General features: G+C 41.9%; 2 protein-coding genes across 8 annotated transcripts in view; one reads left to right on the top strand and one right to left on the bottom strand.

The window, feature by feature from the left end:
* suco (SUN domain containing ossification factor) overlaps nt 1-17,995 on the bottom strand; it is a 125,060-nt gene extending 107,065 nt beyond the window's left edge. For all 3 annotated transcript variants that reach the window (XM_073063591.1, XM_073063594.1, XM_073063593.1), the window contains exon 1: nt 17,677-17,995. In XM_073063591.1, coding sequence (XP_072919692.1) covers nt 17,677-17,729 — 53 coding nt within the window. In that variant the 5' untranslated portion in view covers nt 17,730-17,995. The remainder of the gene's footprint in view (nt 1-17,676) is intronic.
* A 191-nt stretch (nt 17,996-18,186) lies between these two features.
* The window catches only part of tmed5 (transmembrane p24 trafficking protein 5), a 95,307-nt gene continuing 94,428 nt past the window's right edge, over nt 18,187-19,065 (top strand). For 3 of the 5 annotated variants that reach the window (XM_073063589.1, XM_073063586.1, XM_073063588.1), the window contains exon 1: nt 18,187-18,483. In XM_073063589.1, the coding sequence (XP_072919690.1) occupies nt 18,292-18,483 (192 nt within the window). In that variant the 5' untranslated portion in view covers nt 18,187-18,291. The other 2 variants (XM_073063587.1, XM_073063590.1) reach the window with 1 other exon arrangement.

The following is a 19,065-nucleotide window of genomic DNA, read 5'->3' as shown; positions in this document are numbered from 1 at the left end:
TCTCCCCATTTAGAAAATAGTCCATGCTTTTGTTCCTTCTACCAAAGTGCATGACCATATAATTGCCAACACTGTATTCCATCTGTCACTTCTTTGCCCATTCTCTTAATCTAAGTCATTCTGCAGCCTCCCTGCTTCTTCAACACTACCTACCCCGCTATCAATCTTCATATCACCTGCAAACTTGGTCACAAAACCATCAATTTCATCATTCAAATCACTGACATACAACAAAGAGGTCCCAACACAGACCCCTATGGAACACCACTGGTCACCAGCAGCCAATCAAAAAAGGCTCCCTTTATTCCCACGCATTGCCTCCTGTCAATCAGCCAACGCTCTATCCATGCAAGTATCTTTCCTGTACTATCAAGGGCTCTTAAACTGTTAAATAGCCCCATATGCAGCACCTTGTACAAGGCCTTGTAAAAATCAAGTACACAACGCCCACTGATTCTCCTGCTTGTTAGTTCCTCAAAGAATTCCAACTGATTGGTCAGGCAAGATTTGCCCTGAAAGAAACCATGCTGACTTTGGCTTATTTTACCATGTGTTTTCAAGTACCCCAAAGCCACACCCTTAATAATCTACTCCAATGTCTTCCCAACCACTGAGGTCAGACTATCTAGCCTATACAGGCAGTCCCCGAGTTACGAACGTCCAACTTACAAACAACTCGTACTTACAAATGGCCTGCCAGAAAGCCTATTATATTGAAAATCCGAGTTAAATACAATGGTTCGTAGTAATGAACACTACGTTGTGACGCTCATGAAAACATTACGTGGATTCAGCGGTTCGCCGCCTCATGGAAGGTCAATGTCGTCCCACCATTATAAATCAGATCACTTTGCCATTAACACTGTGCTGAGCGTGTAACTTGGTATTTGGCTTAAATTTTTCTCTTATTTACCCTTGTAACCATGTCTCCAAAGTGTAAATCTGATGCAAGTGCTGGTAATGCATCAAAGAAAAGGAAAACGATCAAGGTTGAAAATAAGGTGGAAATAATAAAGCAATCAGAAAAAGGTTAAGCATTGGAAAAGCGTTAGGCTACAGTCGGTCAATGTTCGGAACAACTTTAAAGGATAAAGTGAGAATAATGGAGCATGTGAAAGGCCCTACCCCAATGAAAGCTGCAATTATTACTAAGCAACAGTGGTTTACTTATTGAAATACGCAAGTTTCTTAAGTGTTTTATATGCATAGAAAGGTAAAATATATACTGTATACTAAGACAAACATTTGACTAACTGACACTAAATACCTGGTCCAACTTGCGTACAAATCCGGCTTAAAGACGGGCTCAAGAACGGAACTCGCTCGTAACCCGGGAATGCCTGTAGTTTCCTTTCTTCTACCTCTCTCTTCTTGAAGAGTGGAATGGCATTTCCAATTTTCCAATCTTCCGGAAACATTCCAGAATCCAGAGATTCTTGAAAGATCATTACTAATGCCTCCAAAATCTCTTCAGCAACCTCCTTCAGAACTCTGGGGTGTAGTCCATCTGGTTCAGGTGACTTTCAGCTTCCCAAGCATCTTCCCAGTAATAACAACTGCACTCACTTCTGCCTTGGCACACTCAAACTTCCACCATATTGTTAGTGTTCCACAGTGAATATTGACAAAATATTTTAGTTCTTCTGCCATTTCCTTGTCCCCATAACTATATCTCTAGCATCATTTTCCAGTAGTCCAATACCTACTCTCACCTCTTAGTCTTGATATATCTGAAAACAACTTCTGGTATTCTTTGATATAATTTCATATTTTCCTTCCTTATGGTATTTTAGTGGCCTTGTTCATTTTTGAAAGCTTCCCAATCCTCCACCTTTCCACTAATTATTGCTCTACTATTTGCCCTCTCTCTTGCTTTTATGTCAGCTTTGACTTCCCTGGTCAGCCACAGATGCCTTCGGGATGTACCTATCTAGCACCTTTCGAATTGCTCCTCGAAACTCCAGCCATTGCTACTCTACTCTGCCTGCTAGTGTCCCCTTCAAATCAACTTTGGCCAGCTCCTCTCTCATGACTCAGTACAAATTTTGAGAGGGATAGATAGTTGACGTGAATAGGCTGTTTCCACTGAGAGTAGGGGAGATTCAAACGAGAGGACATGATTTGACAGTTAGGGGGCAAAAGTTTAAGGGAAACACGAGGGGGTATTTCTTTACTCAAAGAGTGATAGCTGTGTGGAATGAGCTTCCTGTAGAAGTAGTAGAGGCCAGTTCAGTTGTGTCATTTAAGGTAAAATTGGATAGGTATATGGACAGGAAAGGAGTGGAGGGTTATGGGCTGAGTGCGGGTAGGTGGGACTAGGTGAGATTAAGAGCTTGGCACGGACTAGGAGGGCCGAGATGGCCTGTTTCCGTGCTGTGATTGTTATATGTTATATGTTATAATCCCCTTTACTTCACTGTAATATTTATACATCTGATTTTAGCTGTTCCCTCTGAAATTGCAGGGTAAATTCTATATTATGATCACTGGCTCCTTCACCTTAAGTTCCCTAATCAAATCCAGTTCATTACACAACATTCAATCCAAAATATCAGATCCCCAGTACGCTCAACCACAAGCTGTTCTAAAAAGCCATCTCTTAGACATTCTACAAATTCTCAGGATCCAAAATCAGCAGCAACTTGATTTTCCCAATTACCTGTGTATTAAAATCTCCCATGACTGTCGCAATATGGCCCTTTTAACATGCGTTTTCTGTCTCCTGTTGTAACCTGTAGCCCACATCCTGGCTAGTGTTTGGAACGTTGTAGATAACTCCCAGTCTTTTTACCCTTGCAATTCCTTAACTCTGCATCTTCTGATCTCATGTCATCTTTTTCACACATTTATGAACTACATCTGCTTCTTTCTTTAAAAATTGTAGACAAAACAATGTTCTCAAACTGCTTCACAAAAAACTCAATTGCTGAAACACTAGATAAACTCAAATTACAGGTAGAAGAAAAAAGATAAGAATTGGGTAAAATAGGATGCCAAGAGGATAATAAAGAACCAGTGTCCTGCAAATTTTATTTAAATGAATCAAATATGATAGCCTTATCTTCTTCATCTTTGTCACCCTACATGTAAAATATGTTTAAAAAACTGGACAGCTATAGTCAATTGCCTCACCGTGCAAAAATAAGATGGGGAGCATCTATTTGCAAATCACAACAAAATGCCGTGTACCTTCATGAACAACTTCACTAAAGCACTATCAAAATCTCCAATTATTTCAACAAATAACCAAGTATGCATCTTAAATACAAAATTAAACCCTCCACACTTAATGTAAGGATACCTTTAAGTGGCGAAATATATGCTCTTGCAACTGAAGGAGCCTCGGGGCCAAGAGGCCTATTAAAACTAGAGTCTCATTTCCACAAACAGCAAACTGCTCCAGTGAGATCAATTCCCACATCCTTTGGTCTTCCTTTGTGTTTGTTTCTTCTCCAATTCTAATTTAAGTTTAAATTGACTTTTTCCCATCATAGTCATTAACCAATTTGCTCTCAATTTAATTGGGCATTTCAGATATACTCCACTAAATGCACAAATTTTGCAGTAAAAGGGAATGTTACCTTCTACAGTAACAAACACTTCCATCCCTGTCCATGAAGGAAGATACCACATTGGTTGAGATAGAATGATTATGGATCCTGTCATTCAAAGCTTCCAGGTATCTCTAAAATCATCTTGAGACTAAATAATTTATGCTGCCAATTCCTTTAAACCAGCAGAGGGATGTTTTAAACAAATCCAATTCAGAACTCGAAACAATTCCATTTTTAAAGAATATACTATTATCAAAAACACAGTAAAATTAGCTTGCTCATACTTGGATATTTGAACATAGAACACAGAATAGTACAGCACATTACAGGCCCTTCAGCCCACAATGTTGTGCTGATCCTCAAACCCTGCCTCCCATATAACCCCCCACCTTAAATTCCTCCATATACCTGTCTAGTAGTCTCTTAAACTTCACTAGTGCATCTGCCTCCACCACCGACTGAGGCAGTGCATTCCACGCACCAACCACTGAGTGAAAAACCTTCCTCTAATATCCCCCTTGAACTTCCCTCCTCTTACCTTAAAGCCATGTCCTCTTGTACTGAGCAGTGGTGCCCTGGGGAAGAGGTGCTGGCTGTCCACTCTGTCTATTCCTCTTAATATCTTGTACACCTCTATCATGTCTCCTCTCATCCTCCTTCTCTCCAAAGAGTAAAGCCCTAGCTCCCTTAATCTCTGATCATAATCCATACTCTCTAAACCAGGCAGCATCCTGGTAAATCTCCTATGTACCCTTTCCAATGCTTTCACATCCTTCCTATACTGAGGCAACCAGAACTGGACACAGTACTCCAAGTGTGGCCTAACTAGAGTTTTATAGAGCTGCATCATTTCATCGTGTCTCTTAAACTCTACCCCTCAACTTATGAAAGCTAACACCCCATAAGCTTTCTTAACTACCCTATCTACCTGTGAGGCAACTTTCAGGGATCTGTGGACATGTACCCCAGATCCCTCTGCTCCTCCACACTACCAAGTATCCTGCCATTTACTTTGTACTCTGCCTTGGAGTTTGCCCTTCCAAAGTGTACCACCTCACACTTCTCCGGGTTGAACTCCATCTGCCACTTCTCAGCCCACTTCTGCATCCTATCAATGTCTCTCTGCAATCTTCGACAATCCTCTACACTATCTACAACACCACCAACCTTTGTGTCGTCTGCAAACTTGCCAACTCACCCTTCTACCCTCACATCCAGGTCGTTAATAAAAATCACAAAAAGTAGAGGTCCCAGAACAAATCCTTGTGGGACACCACTAGTCACAACCCTCCAATCTGAATGTACTCCCTCCACCACAACCCTCTGCCTTCTGCAGGCAAGCCGATTCTGAATCCACTTGGCCAAACTTCCCTGAATCCCATGTCTTCTGACTTTCTGAATAAGCCTACCTTGTGGAACCTTGTCAAATGCCTTACTAAAATCCATGTAGTTCACATCCACTGCACTACCCTCATCTATATGCCTGGTCACCTCCTCAAAGAACTCTATCAGGCTTGTTAGGCATGATCTGCCCTTCACAAAGCCAGGCTGACTGTCCCTGATCAGGCCATGATTCTCTAAATGCCCATAGATCCTATCTCTAATAATCTTTTCCAACAGCTTTCCCACCATAGACGTAAGGCTCACTGGTCTATAATTACCTGGACTAACCCTACTACCTTTTTTGAACAAGGGGACAACATTCGGCTCCCTCTAATCCTCCAGTACCATTCCCGTGGACAACGAGGACATAAAGATCCTAGCCAGAGGCTCAGCAATCACTTCCCTCGCCTTGTGGAGCAGCCTGGGGAACATTCCATCAGGTCCCGGGGACTTATCCGTCCTAATGTATTTTAGCAACTCCAACACCTCCTCTCCCTTAATATCAACATGCTCCAGAACATCAACCTCACTCATATTGTCCTCACCATCATCAAGTTCCCTTTCATTGGTGAATACCGAAGAGAAGTATTCATTGAGGACCTCGCTCACTTCCACAGCCTCCAGGCACATCTTCCCACTTTTATCTCTAATCGGTCCTACCTTCACTCTTGTCATCCTTTTGTTCTTCACATAAAAGAAGAATGCCCTGGGGTTTTCCTTTACCCTACTCGCCAAGGCCTTCTCGCTCTTCTCAGCCTCTTCTTAAGCTCCTTTCTTGCTACCCTATATTCCTCAATAGACCCATCTGATCCTTGCTTCCTAAACCTCATGTATGCTGCCTTCTTCCACCTGACTAAATTTTCCACTTCACTTGTCACCCATGGTTCCTTCACCCTACCATTCTTCATCTTCCTCACCGGGACAAATTTATCCCTAACATCCTGCAAAAGATCCTTAAACATCAACCACATGTCCATAGTACATTACCCTGCAAAAACATCATCCCAATTCACACCCGCAAATTCTAGCCTTATAGCCTCAATTTGCCCTTCCCCAATTAAAAATTTTCCTGTCCTCTCTGATTCTATCGTTTTCCATGATAATGTTAAAGGTCAGGGAGTGGTGGTCACTGTCCCCCAGATGCTCACCCACTGACTAATCTGTGACCTGACCCGGTTCGTTATCTAATACTAGATCTAGTATGGCATTCCCCCTAGTCAGCCTGTCAACATACTGTGACAAGAGTCCATTCTGGACACACTTAACAAACTTTGCCCCATCTAAACCCTTGGAACTAATCAAGTGCCAATCAATATTAGGGAAGTTAAAGTCACCCATGATAACAACCCTGTTATTTTTGCACCTTTCCAAAATCTGTCTCCCAATCTGCTCCTCGGTATCTCTGCTGCTACCAGGGGGCCTATAGAATACCCCCAGTAGAGTAACTGCTCCCTTCCTGTTCCTGACTTCCACCCATACTGACTCAAAAGAGGATCCTGCTACATTACCCACCCTTTCTGCAGCTATAATAGTATCCCTGACCAGTAATGCCACCCCTCTTCCCCTTCCCCCCCCACTCTCTATCCCTTTTATAGCACTGAAATCCAGGAATATTGAGAATCCATTCCTGCTCTGGTGTCAGCCAAGTCTCAGTAATGGCCACTACATCATAATTCCATGTATGCATTCAAGCTCTCAGTTCATCACCTTTGTTCCTGATGCTTCTTGCATTGAAGTACACACACTTTAGCCCTTCTACCTTACTACCTTTACACCCTTTATTCTGCTTCTCTTTCCTCAAAGCCTCTCTATATGTTAGATCTGGCTTTACTCCATGCACTTCATGCACTGCTCTATCGCTCCGGGTCCCACCCCCCCTTGCAAATTAGTTTAAACCCTCCCGAACCATGCTAGCAAACCTACCTGCAAGGATATTGCTTCCCCTCGAGTTCAGGTGCCACTCATCCAATCTGTACAGGTCCCACCTTCCCCAGAAGAGATCCCAATGGTCCAAAAATCTAAAACCCTGCCCCCTGCACCAACTCCTCAGCCACGCATTCAACTGCCATCTCCTCCGATTCTTACCATCACTATCATGTAGTACCGTTAGCAATCCTGAGAACGCTACCCTTGAGGTCCTGTTCTTCAGCCTTCTGCCTAATTCCCAAAACTCACACTTCAGGACCTCATCCCTCTTCCTGCCTATGTCGTTGGTACCAACATGTATCATGACTTCTGGTTGCTTTCCCTCTTGTACCAGGATGTCATGCACCCTGTCAGAGACATCCCAGACCCTGGCACCCGGGAGGTAACAAACCATGCAGGTTTCCTTCTCACGTCCACAAAATCTCCTGTCTGCTCCCCTGACTATAGAGACTCCAATGATGACAGCTGTCCTCTTCTCCATCTCATCCTTCTGCACCACAGGGTCAGATTCAGTGCCAGAGGCCCTGCCACCGTGGCTCACACCTGGTCAGTTGTCCTCACCAACAGCATCCAGGACGGTAAACTTATTATTCAGGGGAATGACTACAGGGGTGCTACTCTCCTTCGCTTCCCCCCCCCCCCCTCGGACTGTCACCCAACGACCTGCTTCCGGCAGCCTAGGCATGACTACCTCCCTGTAGCTCTCATCTATGACTGCCTCATTCTCCCTTATGAGTCGAAGGTCATTCAGCTGCTGCTTCAGATTCCTCACACGGTCTTCCAGATCGCCCAGCTGCAAGGACTTCTGGCAGATGTGACTCTGCAGGAGAGGGGAGCTCCCCCAAGACTGCCACATCTCACAGGAGAGGCACATCACCATCTCAGGAGGCATTGTAAAGACTATCTGGGAACAAACTCGTCCTCCGCCTCTTCTCGTCGAAGCCTCTCAAGTCAAAGCCTCAAATCTCCACTCCTTCACTGGCCAACTCACTCACTGGCTGCTTTCAATATTTGGGATATTTCATAAGCATAATGGTCATACTGAGAGACTTCCACTGTTTTTATTTTGTTTCCAATAGCAGGAATCAGTACAGAACTAAATGCTCACAGCAGGAGCATTTTAAAAAAGTTAATAATCTGAAGACTACAGATGCAGGAATCAGGAACAAGTAAACTGCTGGAAGAACTTATCAGATCAAGCAGCACCTGTGAGAGAGAAAAAGGAATTGCCAGCATTTTGACCCAAGACTCTGCATCAGGACTGACTGAAGGGACATAGTAGACAGAACGGTGGGTGGGGGGGCGAAGAACATGGGTGAGGCAGGGACTAGCAAGAGATAGGCGGAGCTAGGGATGATGGGGTGAAGGAACCAGTTGGGAGTGGGAAGGCAAAGAGATAGAGACAGGTGGGTGATAGGTGGAAGCAGACAAGATAAAAGGCAGATGGAATCAGGTGGGGGGGGGGGGGGGGGAAAGGGGGAAAGATGGTGATAGAGACCAGAAGGTGATAAGCAGGGACAGACTAAAAGTGATAGAATCTGATATGTAGGGGAAGTGGTAACAGGAACCATTCAGAGAGACACTAAGAGCAGGTGAAACCCAAGAGTGCATTCAGGGGTGAAGTGTACAGGTGGTAGATGGATGAAACCATGAGGTATAGAGGGACAAAAACAGCTGGCAGGGGAAAAATTGGAGAAAGAGAAAGTGAAAGCACAAGGTTATGTGAAACTGGAAAAATCCATATTCGTATGATTGGGGTAGATTATGTCAGCTTCACTACGTCAGCTTGACAATTTTATCAAGTATATATTGAATCATTGAGAAATGCATTATTCATGTCAAGGACCAACCGAGTCAAATATGCTGAGACAGCCACAAGTGTCACCATACTTCCAGTGCCAATACAGCATACCCACAAATTATTAACCCTAATGCACACATCTTTGGACTGTGGGAAGAAACCAGAGCACCCAGAGGAAACCCACACAATCATGGGGTGAACACACAAATTCCTAACAGCCAGTAAGAGGAATTACTGATTGCAGCTGCTCTAAGGCATTGCAATAACTGCTACTCTACAGTGCCACCCAGGGCTGTAGACCACCCTGGCAGAATAAAAGGCGTTGCTCTTCAAATTTGTGATGATTCTCACTCTGGTGATGGAGAAGGCAGAGGACTGACAGGTAAGTATAGGAATGGAGAGTGAAAGTAGCCTGCAACCAGAGCTCAGAATTCCACAAATTTCATCCATCCTCAACCTTCTCCAGTGCCAGAGTTAATAACCTGTTCCTTTTAACCACAATGCAAAATAAAGCTTAAGAATTCAAGAATACAAGAAACAGGAGGAATGGGTCGTACTTATTTCCTTGCATTAAATAAAAGAGGTGGTCCTGATCTTGGCCTCCATTTCACTTTTCCTCTTGTCCTGATCAACTTTGCAACAAATTATGTCTAAAAACAAAAGCCTTGAGCATTAATGACAGCATCCATATATGTGGTAGTGAACTCACCAGAAGGACAACCCTTTGAGAAGAATTTTTTCATCCATGATTTAAAGTACAAAGTTCAAATTTATTATCAAAGTATGTGATATGCAACCTTGAGATTCATCCTGCAAGCACTCACAAAACAAAACAGCATCAAATTCTCCCCCAAAAAACACACAAAGACAGCCACATATCAAATTTGCAGAAGAGGACAAATTAGGCAAATTACAAAAAACTGTAAACAAATTCACTTGGAAAATGAACTGCAGAATCCACAGGCTGTGGAGCTTGTTCAGTGCTGACGCAAGTGAAGCCCATCCAAGAGCCTGATGGCTGCAGGCAACAACTGCTCCTGAACCTGACGCTGTAGGATCCTAGACTCCTGGACCTTCCACCTGACAGTAGTAACGACAACAGTGAGAGACCAACCCATGCAGGAAGGCATCACTGAAAGCCTGTTCATTTTTCACGCATGTCCTCAATGATTTTAATCTTGCTTAACACTTTAATCATCATGGAGTAATGAAGACGACCATGGGTTGGTCTTCAGCTATCAGGCCTCGGCCACAGCATCCACCCTCACCGATGGCCACCTCGGCCACACTATACTTCCGAAAATCTAGTTCACTGAATTCTCTGGATCATTTAATTGGGGGTTATTGTTTAGTAAATAGGCATCTGTTAATCTCCAGCTGATACCTGGTGAAAACATTCACAGGACACTGAACAATCTTACAAGCTACAATGAAATTACCCCTCAAAGTCTGGGATATAATACAATCATCTTTACCTTTGGGCATAACTTCTTGATATTTATAATCAATCCCATGAACTTAACGTACCCTCTACAAAAAGTATATCCTTAAGTCATGAGACCAAAATGGTACATAATCCTCTGGTTCTCAAAAGTTCCACACAATAGTAGAAAAACCTTCCTGCTTTTTCACACAATAAATCCCACGTCAATGAAGACGCCTTTATTACCTGCCAAAAAATTGTATACTAACTTTGCATTTCTTCAAGAGGATATCATAATCCCTCTGAATAGCAACATTGATAATATTCCTATTTTTCTATTCCACCAAAATTAATAACTTTATCTTTCTATCTTATGCCATCTACCATTGTTTTGCCCATTCAATCTATTTCCACCCTTTGCAGATTGTACTCCTTATTTTCTGACCCATCTTTAGTTTCAATACACCTGATTCCCCCCATACTACTTACTACATTGACTATAAATAACTCAGGACCCTCCAACTGGCACCCCCAACAGCTGCAGTTCACCAACCCATCTCTATGGCGACTTGGTAAATAGGACTCAAGAATGGCTTGGCTATTAAAAAAACTATGGTGAGGGATGTAATGCTGACTGGAGATCTGTGACCAGCAGTGGACAAAAATGAAGCTGGGCTGATTAGCAAGTTTACAGATGACAAAAATTAACAGGCTCTTGGACAGTAAGGAAGGTTGTCAAAAGACTCAGCAGAATATAGATCAATGTTGCACTTTGAGAGTTCATATGCAAGTGGAAAGTACAGTAATTGACAGCACCTTAAGGAGCACTGATGCACAGAGGAATCTTGGGGTATAAATAGATATGGTAATAAAGCTGCATTGCATACTTGCCTTCATCAGTTGGGGCCCCAAGTTGACAAGCCACATTACACCAGCTTTAGAGCATTGTATGCAGTTCTGGTTGCTGCATTACAGGAAAGATGGAGAGGCTTTGGAAAGGTTTCAAAAGAAGGCACACCAAGATGTTGCTTAGATTGGAAGGTATTTGTTTTAAGGGGATGATGATCAAACCTGGAATGCTTTTTTCTGGAGAAGCTGAGATGGCAACCCGAAAGTATCTAACATTATGAGAGGCCATATAAAGAATCTTTAGATCCAGGAGAAATACAAATACTAGATTTAAGATGATTGCAGGAAACAAGGGAAAACTGCAAAACTGCACACAGACTGGTAGGTGCTTGGAACACTACTATGGAAAGTAGTGGAAGCAGATATGATAGTAGCATTCAGGAGGTATTTACAGGCACAGGAACAGGCACGTAGTGTGCATAGGGGCCTGTTCATGTGCTGTAATGTTCTTTAAGATGAACTACAAGGCAAGTACCCAAGACTGCAATTTAGTAAACAGTTGTGCAAACTGTATACTGCTGGGTAATTTGAGCATTTAAAGTGCTTTCCGTAGTTAAAAAACTATTTACACTATTACAGGCATAAATATTTGTTCTGTTGAGCCTTATTACCAAATAAATTTATGATTATGCATTACTTTCACCACAAATAATGACAAATTTTCTAGTAAGAATGCTGTTAAAACCTCGCTGGTTTATTTTGAAACCTTTCAAAAGAAGGTGTTATATTGAAACCTTATTGCTTACTTTGGAAGCATGCATGTTACTTGTACTGAAAAGCAATAACCATTTAATCATTTATAATTACCACATTAGATCAAAATAACTTCAAGACTGTCATTTTATAAAGCAGCAAATTCAACAATTTAAGATCTCTCCATTCAGAAACCAGAAAATTATATCATTTGAAACGCAATGGGGAGGGGTGGGGAAGGACCTATAGCTGCAACAGGGATATGATGGCCAATTGGCCTCCTCCTGTGCCATGCGTTCTAAGGACTGGATGTTTTGCAGCCAGTTCCAACAGAATCTTCTGGAAATCATGAAAAGCTTTATCCCAAGCATGCTTTCAAGCACAAAATTTGGGACCTATTGAATGGCAATTGGTTGCACAACTGACAAAATCCTAACCAGCAACGTTTAGCAACATGACTACTTTGTACAAAAATGCACTTTTTAAAGTTATTCTTGTAACAGTGTATAATATTTTTGTGAATGCTTATATAATAAAATTTAGTGCAGCAAGTAAGTTTTTTTATTGCAACTCTGCATTTCGGCATTAATGCATCCGACAGTAAACTGAACTCTGTCCTTGATCTTTTGCTACACCCAGGGGCAGACCCTAGTCTTGCTGTGGTTACATCAAGATTCTACCAAAAATGGGATGGGATAAATAATGAATTCTGAAATCTTGCACTACCAAATAACATTGATTTTACTAAGCTAAATGGATTCAGAGACAAAGGAGTACGAAGCCAAGTTATTTGTTTAAATTTGCTTCAATGTTTTTAATTGTACACTTTAGAACTTGACACTTAAAATATTTATAGCCTTAGCAACTGGCAGAGCCTCACCAGCCACTTTGCTGGCTATGACAGGAAATTTGTTTTTACACCACTCACAATCCATCTTTATTCGTACCATTCCACTGGACTTAAAGGTGCAGAAGGCAAGTGAGATGAAAGGCACTTTGGTTGGGACAATAGGAAGTACTGGTTCAACTCAATTTAGCACCTTGATAACCTGTGCCACTGAAGTCATGATCTCTAATGAGCTCTAAAACATCAAAAATCAATAAATGAGCTACATTCTGGTTACACATCACCATTCTAGCAATGAACTAAATTGAGAAGCAACATATTACAAGGCTCTGAACAAAAAATGCACTTGTGGAACTGACTGGATGGCTTGAGCAGGAAGGACAAGTGAAGTCACATTGACTATTTCAACTCCTCAATCACAGGACAAGTTGCATTTAAACAGATTAAAAGCAAAAAAAAGAAATTTAAAAGACAAACAGAATCCTCAAGGAAGTTAATAAGTTTGACTTCATGTTTTAAAATTAACTGCAATCAACAACTAAAAAAAAAAATCAGATGTAGAGACTTAGGAGAAAAACTGCAAAACCCGATACAAAAAGCTGGAAACAGTCAGCACTTGTACAGAGAACAAATTATGTAATGCTGTCTGTGCATCAAAACTGACACAAGCCAACAGGAACCATTTTTGTTCTCCATGCCTAGTAACGGACTCAAGGATAGTAGTCAATCAGCTAGCAAGCCAGGCCGAAAAAAATCATACCCATGTTCGAAAGGAAAGGAACATATTTGGACTTTAATTCAGTGAAGTAGAGCAGAATTATAACCATTAATGAACAGTTAAATCAATTACTTTTAAGTTCATCACTAGGTTTGATATTTGTTGCCTGTTAGGGAGGGGTATGATTGCTTCACCACATCAGAATCAGGTTTATTATCACCAGCACGTGATGTGAAATTTGTGAACTCAGCAGCAGCAGTTCAATGCAATACATAATCTAGCAGAGAAAAAAATAAAAACAAATCAATTACATGTATTGAAAAGATTTTTTAAAATGTGCAGAAACAAAAATACTGTATATTGAAAAAGTGAGGTAGTGTCCAGAGCTTCAATATCCATTTAGGGATCGAATGGCAGAGGGGAATAAGATGTTCCTGAATCACTGAGTGTGTGCCTTCAGGCTTCTGTATCTCCAACCTGATGGTAACAGTGAGAAAAGGGCATGCCCTGGGTGCTGGAAGTCCTTGATAATGGACGCTGCCCTTCTGAGACACGGCTTCCTAAAGATGTCCTGGTTAGTTTGTAGGCTAGTGCCTAAGATGGAGCTGACTAGATTTACAACCTCCTGCAGCTTCTTTCAGTCATGTGCAGTAGCCCCTCCGTACCAGACAGTGATGCAGCCCGTCAGAATGCTCTCCACAGTGTAACTACAGACACATCACCTGCAATGCTGCTTTCTGGAAACCATGCACCTTTATTCCTTGACCCTGATGTTCTACAATACTCCCCAACATGTCACCATTTGTTGTACAAGTCCTATCCTGGTTGACTTACCAAAATGCAACATTTTGCACTTATCCAAATTGAGAACCATTTGCCAGTCTATGGCCCACTCACCTAGCCAATCCCCTTGCATTTTGTGATAACCTTCTTCACCATCTACAATACCATTTATTTTAGTATCATGTGAAAACTTACTATGCCTTGTACATTCTCATCCATGTCATTTATATAATGAACAGTAGAAGTCCAAGCACTGATTTCCATGCCACACCACTAGTGAGAGGCCTCCATTCCAGGTAACAACCCTCGACTGTTATTCTGCTTACTGCCATCATGCAAATCATGAATCCAATTAGCTATTCCCCTTTGATCTCATATGATCTAACCTTCCAGAGTTGGCCACCATATCATATCTCGTCAAAGACCTTGCTGAAGCTGACATTGTCTAAAGGGTGGGCAGGATATGTGGTGGTATGGCCATGAGATGAGGGGGAGGGGAGACAGTGAACAGAGTGCTTGAAGAACAAGTGAGGTCATGATCATAATACATCCAAGTTAGTGAAGGAGGAACAAACAAAATGGTGAATTGGTAATGTTAATCCTTGATGTCCTTAACTCTACACATTCAAGATGTTTCACTACCAATCATTGTAGGCAATGAAATTCTACAAATCATTAAACAGCAAAGGACTCAGTAAATGCCACGTAGATCATGGAAGATGACCAAGTCCACCAGAAAGTAGAACTGCTTTATTATCAAAACCCAAAATAATCAACAGCTTTGACATATTGTAACTGATTAGCTGGCAGAAAACACATGGTACACAAATGAATTCTTCCAACTGAATCAAAATACTAAATCTCTTGGCTAAATACAATTTCACATAAGTTTAAAGTGTACACCTCTTATCCTTCTAGAAAATGAACACTTGTAATCATTACAAATTTTGATAAGCTACAGGAATCTCCACTGAAATTCTGAAAATTGCAGTTGGGTACAGTGTTGTAGCTTACTTTTTTTAAAAATCAAGTAATATTTTATACCATTCTTTGCCCATTTGTTTTATTATTCTCTTGCCATAATGTAACCTATTGAAAACATTTCTTTCATCTTGGTGCTGCAAATCAGGAACTTCACACATCTTAGTTGTAAAGTCTGAGTCACAGAACAGGTCCTTTCATCCACATGACCATCAAGCACCCATTTACAATCATTCATTTTATTCTCTTGTCCTCATCAACCACCCACACCTCACACACTCCCCATCTAGATTCTAGCACTCACGCATGTGCTGCAGGCATCTTTCAGCGGCCAATTAACCCAACAATGCGTATGATTTTGGAAAGTGGAAGGAAACCCATGCAGTCAAAGGGAGAATGTACAAACACCACAAAGGTAACATTGGTGATCAGAATTGAACTGGAATCACTGGTCTTGGCAACTCTAGTAGCTATATCATTCTTTAGACATTCCTGAAATTTTCTGTTATCCTCCCAAAGGGAATCTCATCTACTGGTAGTTAATTAAATTTTAATTTCAAATTATTTGCCCTGAAATAAATCCATCTTAATCCTCTGAATCCCTTGCAGTTATCTTAATATTGTGCATCAAATGCCATTTCATGTCAAAATTAAAATTCTACTTCTTACTGCACATTTTTTCTTAGGCTTGTTTTCCTCTGTTTCTGGTGAGGGACAAGTGCCTTCAAGTTAACAAGATAAGCAACGTGGCTTGTCTTAGTTAATCAGATCAAAGAATTGTGAAATTAACAGTGCACTGATGTGTGCAAATTTGAGTGGGTCAGTTCAATTTCAAATCATTTCCAGAAGGAAAGAGCGAAAAGAGAAGCAAATTGAAGGAGAAAAAGACAAAAAAATTTAAATAAACAAGAAATATAGTTAATTTATAGGTCGGGGGGGGGGGCAATTAGTGGTAAATAATCCTTAATGACCATGAAGTTAAATTGATCTTTTAAAAAATGCAGGAACTTAGCTTGCATTCATCAACCAAATATAGCAATTTCAGCCATTCAGTGCATTTTAAGACAGCCAGCAGACAAAGCTTTCAGAAGGCAAATGTGGAATACTGCAACTCAGTCAACAACTTTTGGATATTCACATTCATCTCACCCATTTTTATAGTTATTTTTCTCACTTGTGCATAATTGCAAGTATTAATTGCCTCACTTTATTATGAACCAAAATATTTAATTGTTAGAGAATAAAAATATAGCAAGGACAAATGTTCAGATATTAATTTTGTTCTCCAAGCACCAGTACAATCTGTTCCCACTTCTTTGCAATGTAACTCGCAGGCTGGTGAACACACTAAGTTTTGAGAAAAATTAATATTTAGACAAATCAAAACATTTTCAATGTAACTTTGAAATCAAAACTAGTATTATTAAAAAGTAGGGCAATTAAAAGCTTACTTGAGTTCATGCATTATATGTAAATTGAAGTAGAAAGTTAATAGCCAGACCTTGGACATGATTATCCAATACATTAGTTTGTGCCCACTTGGACTCTTTCCTCTCTTACAGGAGCCAGAAACTAGAAACAATATTTTGCAAAATATGCTGGATTTAGATGGTTATTTAAAGCTACATATAATTTCTGTTAATATTAAGCCAGTGAACTTAAATAATTCAAGTGTCACAATGCTCAACAAGATTGGGAAACTAAACAGCTTTAAGAGAAAAAGATAGAGAACAGGTGTTTGATATGGCCAAATGAATCACGTGTTTTGTATGGACAACAAATTAGCTGAGACTGCAGATGATCATGTCACCTAAGAGCCAGAGGCAGGAAAGTTAAGATAGGAGGTGTCCTTGAATGCAGTTGGCAATGTTGTTACTAGTCAAGGATCTAATGTCTAAATGATTTCTTGCTCAAGGAAAGCATGCAATCCGTTTACTCCTTTCACCACCAGGCATCCATCCACATGTACTGATGATATAATTGCAGCTACGGACATCACATGTGGAGCCATATGGTGTTCACAACATACCATCACGCAACTCTTCAAAAGCAATGGTAAACTTTACGGTAGCACCATAAGAACTTTGAGAACCAATTCCAAATTATGAGGTTTGGTTCAGACTCGAAATGAAAAATAAAATAGAATTAGATATCAGATGCAGAAAAACATTTTTAAAATACTGCGATTTTAAGCTATAGCAATACAAATGACACTTAAATGCAGATGTCAGTTGAGGAGAGAAGACGAAGAATGAAAAACTACAAGAGGCGTCAAAAGGGCACAAAACGTTCAGAATCGTTCGGACAGCACGTAAAAGCGACCGCAGATTGGCAGAGAGACAGATGAAGAAACCAAACACACCATCCCATAATAATGGCCTCATATTTGCTATCAATACAAAGGCAGGATTCTCAGGTTTTTCCCCCGAAAGAAATCCCCCAGTTACATTATGAAACTTCAAACTTGTCAGGAGCTTCTGTCCGTCCCATTTTCAGCCAGAAACTGTTGAAAGCGAAACAGCGCCCTAGCTGAAGACCAGGCCTAGTTAGAATCCAAGCCTTCGGGTTAGGGACACAAGTCTGGGGTGAGGGATGGAAATGGGGGGGGGGGGGGTAATATTGTTGAAGGGGATGGCAGACCACCCCAGCGTCACTTACCAGTATAACACTGAGATAATCAAACATACAAACAAAACGTGCCGCTGGTTCATCTTTTCACAGTAATTGACATCCTCGTAGCCTTTCCTCCACCCGACGCTCTCTTTAATCGTCCTTCGCTCGGTCACCGGGCTCCATGGAGGCTCAGCAGCCCGCCGCCTCCACTGACGCCGGGAACCAACAGGCCGCGACGCCGCGCATTGCACATGGGAGCCCCGTCCACCGACTCGCGCTGTCGAGTTGGAACCTCATTAGTATTTAAAAACTCGGCCACGCCGCCTCGCTGCCCCTGCTCCCGCCCATCTCACCTCCTTCCCGCCCCTCCTCCTCCTCCAACATTGTGACTTAGGCCGACCATTGAGAGCAGGGAAGGGTGCGCGTGTGAAAAAAATTCCTCCCGCCTGACGCAATAAGCAGGAGAGGAACCGCCCACTCTGTTGTTGCGTCGACAACTGCGCTGAAGCGCGTCATGCCGGAATGCACTATGGGAGTTGTAGTTGTATTGTCGAGAGACGCGTTACCGACGCGATATGAGGCACGTGGTGAAAGGGTAAATGTACCAGAGACGGACGTTCTGAGCACTCCACTGGCTTGACGTGAAGTTAATCGAGATGGATGGCAGTGTTTTTTTCAGGGCGTAGTTGCTTCCCCCATATAACCAAGACACGATATTTAACGACCGACTACGTCGGGAATGATGGAAGGACTCGCGGCAGGTTAAGTGACGTACTGGGTAGCGCTGCTGAATTGGCGATTGTGATTGGCCCAACCGGCAGGAGCGACGGGTCCCGGAGCGCGTGCGTTCCGGTGAGCGAGTTTGTTCCCCCATCTTCACTCCTCATCCCGGGCCGCTGCCTGGGCTCCTCATTCCATCCATTCGTTTGCCGCCTTCGCCTCCCACGGGCAACGATGGGTGCGGTGTTGTGGCTGCCGTTTGTGTTTTGCGGCTTGGCGAGAGTCGCGTTCGGTTTCTCTCAGTCCTTTGATAGCGATTTCACTTTCACTCTGCCGGCAGGGCAGAAGGAGTGTTTCTACCAAACTATGAAGAAAGATGCCACCCTGGAGATTGAATATCAGGTTGGCAACAGGCGCGTTTCTGTACTTAGTGTTATTTCTGTATACATCCACTTAGTGATGTTTTCTTTAAAATGATGGCTCTATTATGAAAGTGAGTAAAAATGCAAAGTATTTGGGATTCCAAGTACAAGATACTTGTTTAAGAATATTCCTGTTATGCTTGTACTGTCTGTGTGGGTATTAGTATATTTCTCTTGTTTCTTAACTATCAGTAAGAACCTGCAAACACGAGGAAATCTGCAGATGCTGAAAATACAAACAACACACACAAAATGCTGGCTGAACACAGCAGGCCAGGCAGCATCTATAGGG

The sequence above is a fragment of the Hemitrygon akajei genome, chromosome 12, assembly GCF_048418815.1.
Source record: "Hemitrygon akajei chromosome 12, sHemAka1.3, whole genome shotgun sequence".
Taxonomy (NCBI): domain Eukaryota; kingdom Metazoa; phylum Chordata; class Chondrichthyes; order Myliobatiformes; family Dasyatidae; genus Hemitrygon; species Hemitrygon akajei.
Note: the sequence above shows the minus strand (reverse complement) of the source record. Positions and strands in the feature narration are given on the sequence as shown.